The sequence below is a fragment of the Salminus brasiliensis genome, chromosome 25 (genome assembly GCF_030463535.1).
Source record: "Salminus brasiliensis chromosome 25, fSalBra1.hap2, whole genome shotgun sequence".
Classification (NCBI taxonomy): Eukaryota; Metazoa; Chordata; class Actinopteri; order Characiformes; family Bryconidae; genus Salminus; species Salminus brasiliensis.
Window position 1 is genome coordinate 25,423,583 of NC_132902.1, and position 11,494 is coordinate 25,435,076.

The 11,494-nt window shown below is 40.3% G+C and overlaps 1 protein-coding gene across 1 annotated transcript; it reads right to left on the reverse strand.

The window, feature by feature from the left end:
• Positions 1-1,339: 1,339 nt before the first annotated feature.
• LOC140547801 (B-cadherin-like) lies at positions 1,340-10,351 on the reverse strand. The gene is made up of 16 exons (XM_072670992.1): positions 10,301-10,351; positions 8,903-9,017; positions 6,501-6,751; positions 5,493-5,633; positions 5,257-5,412; positions 5,017-5,164; positions 4,759-4,931; positions 4,542-4,670; positions 4,212-4,397; positions 3,857-4,101; positions 3,624-3,766; positions 3,316-3,540; positions 3,003-3,221; positions 2,771-2,904; positions 2,526-2,669; positions 1,340-1,543 (listed from the first exon to the last, which is right to left on the reverse strand). The coding sequence occupies exons 1-16, from the start codon at positions 10,349-10,351 to the stop codon at positions 1,340-1,342; spliced, it is 2,664 nt and encodes an 887-aa protein (XP_072527093.1).
• Positions 10,352-11,494: the final 1,143 nt, after the last annotated feature.

Sequence of the window (11,494 nt, forward strand, 5' to 3'; positions counted from 1 at the left end):
CAACCCTTTACAGGGGTCATTGGAACCAGATCAGTGGTTCTAATGTTATGGCTGATCATAGTATATATTCAATTAATAATGCATGTATAATCATAATAATAACAACAACAATAATAATAATGTATTTATTTATTTCTCAAATTTTTAATTCTTTGGCTGTTTGCACATAAAAATGAAATGTGTTTTAATGTTATGGCTGATCAATTATGGTCTTCCTAAATTTGCACAATAAGACAGGCAGTAGAGTCATAATAGCCTAGTCTTTCATTATGACCTGCCCTTACCTGAACATGATCACACCTGCAGAAACAGTTCCAGGGAAAAACACACATAGAGCATGAAGCCAGGACACCCAAACCTGTATCCAACCAGCCTCCTACAGTGGAAGTGCTGATCCAGGATCAGATTCTCACAAACAGATCTGAGATAAGTGTTGCTATTCAGAGGAACCTAATGAATAGAGGCCCAGAGGTTTCACAGTCCAGATAGGCTCTAGGGGTTCATTCATCACATGTACAGTGGAGGATTACTGTGAGTCATGGAGCCTTAGTGCTGCACCCAGTCTAACTGAAAAAAAAATATATGGAAATGTTAATATGGAAAAATCCCTATATGCAAAATATGGACGGTTACACTACAGTGTTAAAGTACGTATCTTGTCGAATGTCCAGAGAAAAACATGTATCTCTGAAAAGGTGACTTTACAGGAGAAGATGTTCTGAGCTTTGAATGGAAGTCAATGTAAAATAAGAGTCTATTCAAAGTAATTTAGAGCATTTCTATTGGTCAATTCATTCAGAGTTATTTACATAGGGGACAGTGTTTGAAGCAGCTACAGGGTTCGAACCATGGAGAAAAATGGAGATACATGTTTTTCATTGGACCTCAGCGATATATGTCTAAAATATAGATGCTAAAATGGTTTGAGCAATGGCAAATACATTTTTGGAAAATAGCTGTGCCTTTAAATTGGTAAAGGACCTGAAAATCTCTTTTACAAAAGTGGTTCTGTATGGAAGTGGAAGTGGTTCTTCTGTGGTACCACCTAAAGAACCCTGTGTAGCACCTTTAGCTTTAAGAGTGTAGTTCAAAGAAAGACAGGAATTTCAGAAAACGTGTGTTCACATAGCTAGAACGAGAGCTTCTTAACATTAAATGATCTTTAAAAAAACAATGATAGAGGCCTACTGTGTACAATGCCTGTATTCAACAGTGCAAGCTAAAACCACAAGACCATGTTCAGGAACTAGAAACCTGTCCCATATGTACATTTATCCATCCATCCACCCATCTGCTTCATCCTAAACCAGCCGTTTAGCGGAAGTGATCTCCTTACAGCTCAGTCTTCTCCTCCTCCGTACATGTCAGCTAGCTTCTTGAAGCGTGGGCCCCATTCATTCAGGCGGTTGTAGTCCTGGTCCCCAGAGCTGGAGGAGTTCAGGGAGCTGAGAGAGCCGGCCTTAGATCCTTCTCCTTCAGAGTCGAACACCAACAGAGTGTCGTAAGGGGGAGCCGTGGGGTCGTTGTCCGCTGCTTTCAGATTCTGCAGTACAGAAGAACAGAGTTGGTGTTCAGGCCTCACAGATTAAACAACATTGGGCTGCACTGAACAGATTCTGCTCCTTCCAGTCTGGGGATTCCTAGCAGAAATGCTGGACTGGATGCTGGAGAGAATTAAAGAAGGAATCTGAACCTGAAGAAAACATGGAGCCTAAAAGTACGCTATATTGACAAAAGTAATGGGACACCTCTTAATCATTGAACTAGTCTCGAGTTCTGCACTTGAAGTTGGTGCTTCTGGTAGTAATGCTGTAATATCAGCAGTTTAGTGGAGCCAAACCAATCTGTTCACCCATTTCTTTCCAGGAAAGAGCTTCTGCCGAGGTCTGGTCCAAATCAGGTAATAAGTTCATAACTTGGAGTTAATTTTTCCTGTTGGTTGTGAGAATGTACACTGTCAAAGGTTTCTTGGAGGTTATTCAATTTGAAACTGTGGAGGAACCTCTTAAGGCCCTTTGGGTTCCTGGATGGTTCCTCAAGGCACCTTAAAATGTTCCTCCACAGTTTCAAATTGAATAAGCTCCAAGAACCCTTTGACAGTGTATGTTCTCACAACCAACAGGGTTCCTCAATGAGCTTATACCTTCAACAGTGTAAATACAGAAAGAAGTGGACTAGTGCATATTTCTATACCTGTAGAATTTAGCTCAGAATTGCACACCTGATAGTGGGGTCAGATCAAGGTCAGATCAAATTCTTGCCACAAATTGGGACAGGGCTGAGACCATCTCCTCTCCAGGGTCTTGGTCTGAGAGTTTTGGTCTGCACCCAAGTGTGTTTACTGTGTCAGTACTGCTAGTGTGCCATGGGGAAGGGAATGTTGTTGCCCTACACTACACCAGTCTTATTGTTACTACTTTATGTAAACTGAAATAGGGCCGTCTCTGTGCAAGAAAACAGCCCATTGTTGATGGATTGAGCTCCAGGCTGTATTTAGCTTGTATCGGTCTTATTTTGCTGCTTACGTCGCCAATAAAGTTGTCAATCTCCTCAGGGTTGGTTGGGCGGGGTCGGTATTGGGGTGCAGGCATAAAGATTGGAGCTTCGTCGTTACGGACCACACCGGGGCGGTTGTCGAGGCCCCTGTGCAGCACACTCAGGTCATAGTCCTGTGAAAATACAACACGAGCAGAACATTATGAGAACATTCACTGGACTGGGTGAAGAAAAGCCAACAGACCGAACAAACAGCCAAATCTGATGAGCCAACCTGATCATCCTCTCCACCACCCTCCTCATCATAGTTGTAGAGGTTATCCCTGAGATCATCATCAGGAGGAATCAGGGGTTGTTTCTTCACTGTGCTCTTTCTCTTCAGGAACAGAAGAAGCAGGAGGACCAGCACTGCATAAAAAGAGCACAGTACAAACTCATATCAAGACCAATCTCCAACACATACCTCCCCGAAACACAACCTATAGGAGTGGAATGGAACATCTTACCTAGCAAAGCCAGGATAGCCCCCAGAATCCCAAGGATCCCAGGCAGGCCGAAGCCCGCTACAGCTCTGTCTGAGCATTGGAAATCTTTTCCTGTGCAGTCACATACAGTGGCTTGGATGGTGTTGTTCTGAAAGTGTTTGCTGGCATCATACACCCTCAGAATAACGCTGTATTCTCCCTGATCCAGTACGTTCTTCAGTGTGAGTTCAATTCCAGTTTCTACAGGAAGGAGAAAACATTGATATTTGTCAGTTTCAGGAGGTCACATATATAGGAGTCCTATGGTATCTCCAAATAAGAGGAAGAAATGTACTGGTTTCGTTCATCCTGGCGGTCCAGTCTCTCCTGCTGTCTCCCTGGAGTTCCACAGTGTACGGATCAGCAAAACCGGGCCCATCCTTATCCGTCACAGACAGCAGGACTGGAGTAGACTCCTTATTGCACACTCTGATCTTACTCTCTTCAATAACAGGAGCGTTATCGTTCACATCTTCCAGCACGATCACAAGGGTTCCTGTACCGGTAGCTGGAACTGGATCTGCAGAGATTTTGAAGGCCTTTAGGAGGACGATGCACCATTAAAACACTTCCTTCAAACAGAGAACCAGGAAACGGACCTACCATCATCCACAGCTAAGATCAGAGCTTTGTATTTGCCATCTTTCATGAAAGGAGACTCTCTGTCCATGGGGCTCCTCACTCTGATCAGTCCAGTCTCTCGGTCAACACTCAGCCAGCCAGCAGGATCAGTGCCTACACGATATCTGTAACCCAGCATCATACAGTACTATCAGTGTTCCCATGAAGGTAAAGTATGGACGGCAATGAGGAAATCCTGATCCCTAAATTCTTACGTCACTGTCTGAGTCTTCGCTGTGTCTGGATCAGTGGCGGTGTAAACGGTTAGCTCAGTCTCAACCGCCAGATCTTCAGGTTTAGAAATTTGATTCTCCACTGGGTCAAACACTGGAGCCTCGTTCACATCCTGAACATTCACAATGACCGTGGCAGTGGACGTGGGGAGGGGACTGGCAAATGGAACATCGTTCTCAGCGGCCACCAGCAGAGTGTACTTGTTGTTCAGCTCGAAGTCTAATGGCTGAAAAGACAAAGTACAAAGACCATGAACACAACTCACACCCTTCCCTAAAAACATCCATCATAAACATCTGAACTGAGCATCAGTGACCTGATCAGAGACTGAAGTACCTTAACAGTAGTGATGATGCCCTCCTGTTTGTTGGGTCCTGTGCTAATGTTAAAAAATCCTCCATTGTTTCCACCAACGATCCTGAACTTGGCCGACCAGGCAGGAGACAGAGGTTCATCTCCATCAGTCACTGGCAGCTTCACCACCACAGCTCCTACTTTATTCTCTGGGACTGATACATTGTACTGACAAACAAACAAACCTACATTAGTAATACAGTCAGTTTTCACATTCCTCAGCTGGAATACACTAAACTGATTGGAAGTACCATTCTTGACCAAATACCAATTATGATTAATGTTTATAAGGAATTTATTATCCTGTCTTACTGAGGTCTTTTCAAACTGGGGTGCGTTGTCGTTGCTGTCCGTTACAGTAATCACAGCTGTTCCAGTGGTTACGAGGCCGTTTCCCTCCAAATCTGCAGCTTGAATCAGCAAGGTGTACTCAGGATAATTCTGAAAGAGATGATGTTCATGACTGAAACTGCTTCATTACCTCATTCCAGCCCAACCCAACACTCAGAACCCTGATTTCTGCTCTCACCTCTCTGTCCAGACCTCCAGACTTCACTCGAATCCCTCCAGTGACCGGGTTAATGTCAAACAGGCTTGGATTTGGCTGTTGTGGATTCTGACTGATGATGGAGTATCTGATATCAGCATTAGCAGTGTTAGGATCATCTGCATCAGTGGCTGTGACCGTCATGAACTCAAAATCTTCAGGAAGAGAGATGTGATGAAGACCATCATTAAAACCATCATGATATAAACAGCAGATATTTGTCTAAATCAATAAAGCTACCTTTAGCTGAAGCTTCTGGAACACTGCCAAGGAAAGGGTTTTGGGTGAAGATGGGCTTATTATCATTTTGGTCAATCACGTTGACGATAAACTCCATAGGATCTTCTTTAACATTCTTATCATCAGGTGAAAAAGCATGAACTTGAAGCTGGAAGCAGCAGAAGAATACAGAGCTGTTAAATGAAGGTTTGGGGGGATTTCTAGTGTAGAGCTTCAGCGAGGAGAACCTGAGTCTCTTACCACATATTTATCTTTGGCCTCTCTGTCTAGAGGCTTTGTTACATAGAGTGAACCATTGTTTCTGTTTACGGTAAAAAGTCCCACTGGAGGCTGGTCTGCTCCTTCACCAGTGATGCTGTACACCATCCTAATTTCCTTAGCACGACTGGACTGGATCTGATTACAGAGGAGAGAATTCAGTACAAAATAGAACACAGAGAAGATCTTCAGTTTAAATAGGAATCATCTCTACATACCTTTGATATCTCCGCAGGATAAGGGCCTTTGGAGCCCTCCGTGAAAGAAACTGGTGGAATCACCCACCCTCTCTTTCTCCTTCTCAACCCCTTTGAAGACTTTGAGAACTCCAGAACTGGAAGATCCAAAGGTGTTTCACTCTGAGGAATTAATATAACAGGACATCAGAGGTCTAAAAATGATATTGAAACAAACATGATTACAAAAAAACATTATAATTTCTGATAATTATGAAATCTAATGCCATTGCCTTGTTTGAACACCAAAGTTTGTAAACAACCCATTTCTTTACCGAAACATCTGGCTGAATGCCGTAGCACAAACTTCAACAGTACGGTCGTCAAGATGAACGGCATTCGGAGTCGTCTTCGGAGTAAACAAGTACCTTGATTGACATCCTAAGTGGTTAAATCAAGGGGATGCCTTGGCCCCTCGATTAGACAAAGACAACCCCCATCACCATTAGCGTTGGTGCATAAGTGGAATGGAATTGGACTTGCGCCTTTAACCCATCTGTACAGTGAACACACTACTGAGCCGTGGCCTAAAGGTCAGAGAAGCAGGCTTGGGACTAGAAGGTCAGCGACCTGACCTCTCAGCTGGCAGAAAACAGGAGACGAAAGGAACAGTGCTTTCTCCTCATCAATGTTCATGGCTGATCTGCCATTGAGCAAGGTATTTAACTCCAGTTGCTCTTTAGACAGGACAAGTAGTACCTCTCTGAGGTAAACAGGACTGGGTTCGCCAAAAGTATCTTACCACAATGATAATTCTTAAATGCTGGACTAATCATCATGCTCGACAGTCTTCCTACCACTTAAGATGATATTAGCTGGGCCCTGGTCTGTGCAGAGCCAAGGAACCCCAAAGACCTATTTTGAACTGTAGGTATTTAGGGTTCCTTGACTCTGCACAGACCAGGGCCAAATAACCCCAAATACCATAATTCAAAAGCTGTCCATTTCATGATTTCCTCAATAGAGGTCATTCTAGATCTTTTGGCATACCTGTGAAGGGCTGAAAGCCTCAGTGTCTTCCTGCTGGACATGATGATGGCTGGTCCTGGCCTCATTTTCCACTCTCACAGAAGCAGTGTATTTCTTGCCCTCTGCATCCCAGGCATGGACAGAGAACACTTGACCTTCATGTAGAGTGACCCGTGTCTTCAGTATCACTGTGCCATCACCGTCCACTTGAAAACGCTTGTCAGCTGAGTTGTAGATGTGAAATGCTCTACCATCACAGTCGTTGAAGAGAACTGGAAGAAATATAGGTATATAAATTGAACAAGACTAAAGGCTAGCTTTAACAGAACCTGATTTTTGTTTAGATGTTCTGAAGGAACACTCTCAGGACATGCTTTTGTTTGGAGAATAGTTTGATGCTATCAACTGTAAAAAAAACACAGAGAGACAAGAATCAGTAAGGCGAGATTTGAATGTGGGTAAGGGAATGAAGTCGAGACTAGTAGGTGCACAAAGATTAAGCTCAAGCTTTTCACCACTGTTAACGTGTTATGATCGGCCACAAACGTACAACGTCCTTGAGCAAAGAATTGGTATTTAGAATTTGAATTGGTAAAGAAATGTAACATCTGATTTTTCAGACTGTCAAATGAATCTTTACACTTACATCTCTTTTACAAACCTGGTTCTTTATGAGGACTTCTTCTGAAGACTAGCTCAGAGAACCACTTTTTAAGAGTGTACCATAACTGAATAGGCTGTCCAGTTGGTGGCTGCCCTTATCCTAGTGCTGGTTCCCAATCCTAGTCCTGGAGGCCATTCGCTATGCACATTTCTATGCTTTTTATTATATGATATGCTTGGTCAGGTATGCTAGACTGCTTTATGAGTTGTGGGCTGAAACTGATGTTTTTGTTGACATTTATGGCAAAGCTAATATATAAACCATACAACCTCATTAATCACCACTATGCAGAACTGAGCTTCCAAGTAACAAAGAAAGGAACAGTCGTCATGGATCAGTGTGGTTTTTCATTATTTTCACATACACACATGGACAAAATTGTTGGTACCCCTCAGTTAATAAAAGAAAAACCCACAATGGTCACAGAAATAACTTTTTTATTAATTTTTATTTATTATTACTTTTGTCAGATTCAAGTTATTTCTGTGACCACTGTGGGTTTTTCTTTCATTAACTGAGGGGTACCAACAATTTTGTCCATGTGTGTACACTGTTAGGATAAAAGTATTGGGACACCTGCTCATTTATTGTTTCTTCTGAAATCAAGGCTATTAAAATGAGCTGATCCTGCTTCTGTTGGAGTAACTATCTCTACTGTCAGGAGAAGAAGACTTTCTACTAGATTTTGGAGTGACAAGAGCGTTAGTAAGGGTCAGGATGTTGGATGATGATCACTTCCCCACCTTATCATCCCCAACTCATCCCAAAAGCATTGGATGGAGCTCCACCATCCATCATTCCAGAGAACACAGTTCTTCCACTGCTCCACAGCTCAATGCTGGGGGGCTTTATATCCCTCTACTAGCCCACACCTGGCATTAGGCAGCATGGTGCCAACAGTCATGTTTCTCTGCCCCAAAGAGTCCTAATCTATTGGTGTTTCTAAAGGGACTTGACTAGCCGTGTGTGTGCATTTGCACATCATCAACATACAGTGTACCTACAGAGTGAACCAGCAATTATAATATTAGTCCAGTCCTAGAACAGGGGCCAACTGGGGCGATGTTCCTCTAAAAGAAAATTCTGAAATGAAACAACATAGCTCACTAGACAGTTGGAATGTGCCCAATGTTATCTGAAAAACACAACATTGCTGATGTGCAGCCAATTGATCAGGTTCAAGCATGCACCTCCACACCCACTGAAACCCAGAAGCACTGAGGGACATTTAACGTAAATGCTTTCCTGTAAACCAACCATTATCACAATAATAACCAGCCTGCAGTTTGGAAGTTTGAAGATTTGGACGAAGAGTGCCGGTCGGACACCCAGGGAAAGTTTGTTCCACCACTTTAGTGCAGGACAGAAAAAAGCCTATGTGGCCTAAGGGATGGCCTAAAACCCTCTCTTACTGTTGAGAGACAGTATTTACAGTAATAGGACAGTAATTTGGGCCTTTAAGTCTGTACTTCATGAACAGATCTCTACTGCTAGACATTTATTACTTTCACCCACTTCCCCACTGAACCTTCATTTCTCTGAAAAAGGACAACCATGCAACAATGGAGGACATTCATCTGAACAGGAGTGGTCTTCAACAGACCATGAACGAACAAGACCAAACAGGTTCTTTCACTTTTTGCAACTACGACTGGAGTAAACAGCACATGTATACACTTACAACAAACATATTAAATCCACCTGAATGTTAAACACCTCTTCTTCTTTCCTACATGTCCAAAAACTGTGGCGAAATTACCTCTGCCCAGCCGTCTGCCTCGGTAAAGGTGCTGAACCTGGACTCTGAAAATGAACACCTCTGAATCAAATCCATTTGAACATGATGGCGATTTCGCAAAGCCAGACGACAGGACCTTTGTGGAGGAGAGAAAAATGACTTTCAGGTTTTTCAAACACAAACATTTACTGAAATTACTGAAATATATATTTATAAAATATATTGTTGCAATGAATCAAAGTGGTCAAAGAAATTGTCACAAATAAATAAATGTATTTATTAAATAATTTTTTAACATATATTTGGCATATATATTAAATCAGTCAATAAATATAATATTCCTAAAAGTATATTTAAATATACTTAATAATACATTTGTTTTAATTAATGGAATTAAGCCCCATGAATACAGGAAGTAAAACAGGCATACATGTTAGTTCATTATTTTTAATCATTTGAATTTAATATCTCATTATTTTGAGTTATTATCTTGTTATTATCTGTAATATATGTATTACAGTATAAATGTAATATCTGTATAAATGTCAACAAAATTATGATATCAGTTGGATGTATTATCATAATTGATAATGTATTATTTAAGTATTATCATGTATAATATTGTTGGGTTTATTTTCAGGGCCACTACAGATACAAGCCGTAACTCAATTTTACTATTTCACGTTTTACAAATTTTACATTTCAATGCAGTTATTCTTCAGAAATCTATGGATCTTTGAAGCTATTTATTAAATGTAATATTGAAAATAGTTTTTTTTACATTTTTTTACACGTTAACCTTCCGTACCTTCATAAAGTCCATACTCGTATGAAAAAAAAACATTATATATATTTATAAAATATATTGTTGCAATGAATCAAAGTGGTCAAAGAAATTGTCATAAATAAAGTTTAGTAAATACATTTTTTACATATTTGGCATTTTTAATAAATCCGTCAATAAATATCATATTCCTAAAAGTATATTTAAATAAACATCTGTGTTTAATATAATGTAAATATAGTGTATATAATATATACATATAACATAATAATATAATGTATATATAATAATATTTTATATATTTTAATTGATTGATTGATATTTATTACATACACATGATGTTTATAACACACCACAGTAACACACCAATTAATTCATTATTAGTCCATCATATACCATAATACCTTTGAATTATAGGATGGACTAATATTGAATTATAGACTGTGAGACTGTGCAAACAGTGAGTTAATAAATTGAAATGATGAGAGCTGAAATAACGTCAGTTGAGGACAGGGGAAGTCAATGGGGAAAGAGAAAGCATGTTTAGCTGGATCACATTTCACTTTCATTTGAACAAAAATAAATACAGCAGTTTGAAATTCTCCCCAAATTATCCAAGCAAGAACTTGACCAACCTGCAGTAGAACGATCAGAACCCCCAGCCCTATGCTCCTTAAAGCCTCCATGGAACTGAAGTTAATGTTGTAATCCTCCAAACCTGCTACTCCTCAGAGCTGAAACTGTCGCCAGGGCTGCATGTGGGAATGAGAGGCGGCAGGTATAAGCTACCTTACTTCCACCTTTGCTGACACAGACAGGTGACCTCGCCAAGCCGCCTACCACATGCTGAGTACGGATGGCTTTGGATGGTTTGGATTCACTAGTTTATCAAATCAGAACCCTAAACTTCATCCTCATTTTCTGCACATTTTAGACACAATTTACTATTTATTATTATTTACTGAATCTTCACATATTCAGAAATATGAAGTATTAATATTACTACTTTAATATGAGTACTATTTTCATCTTTACATGGAGAATGGAGAGTTTCAATTTCAACAACCAAAAAAAATCTGGATCTTCATGTGGGGAATCTAACTAAACTCTAACTAAACTCACACAACTGAAGAAATGCATTTAAACATCTTTTATAAAATATAATTAATAGAAATGTAATTTTCCTTTAAACATTTTGAGGAAAAAGTTCTACCCCCACATTTATCACTCCTTCAAATGTGTAGAATTAGACTGAGCTGCAGAACATCAGCTGCAGATGATCAGAACATGGTTAGAGAGGATCATTCTGGAGGAGTCTGGAGTCTTATTGAAACCTCAGACGTTTAATCTGGTCTGATCTTGATTGATGGTTGAAGTGAGGGGTGAAGAAGATCATCATGGCCAGATCCAAGGGAGAGCAAAAGTTAGAACAGGCCTATCAGAGATGAAGATACAGCGCCCTCTTTTGGTATTTTAAGGTTGACCATGGCTTCAGGCTTTCTTTTGAGAAGAATGGTCACCTTTCTGGCTTCTGTAACTTCTAAAAGCCTTTAAAGGGATACTGCTGGTGCAGGGGCACTATGGGAAATGCAGTGTGTGTAGTCATAATGTTTATAAATAAAGTAAAATAAAATGTTTGGCTTATGTGTTGGATTTCCCATGTGATTATAGTGGGGCATGTTTGTGTATAATGTATATGTTTTTCTGACATATAGGTAAAAACACACATATTTATTTCCATTTATTTAATTTGTTTATTTACTATTCTCCATTCAGTAGGAAATATGGAATTATGGTGGAAAAAACAAGATAAGATAAACATGATAGAT

What these genes read in the sequence shown, in the direction of transcription:
- LOC140547801 (XM_072670992.1), bottom strand. Translation starts at nt 10,351, where the DNA reads ATGGAGGCTTTAAGGAGCATAGGGCTGGGGGTTCTGATCGTTCTACTG. An exon ending in ATCCTGCGGAGATATCAAAG is followed by an intron (nt 5,413 to 5,492) that starts GTATGTAGAGAT and finishes CTCTGTAATCAG; the next exon opens with ATCCAGTCCAGTCGTGCTAA. An exon ending in CCCAGTTTGAAAAGACCTCA is followed by an intron (nt 4,398 to 4,541) that starts GTAAGACAGGAT and finishes TTTGTTTGTCAG; the next exon opens with TACAATGTATCAGTCCCAGA.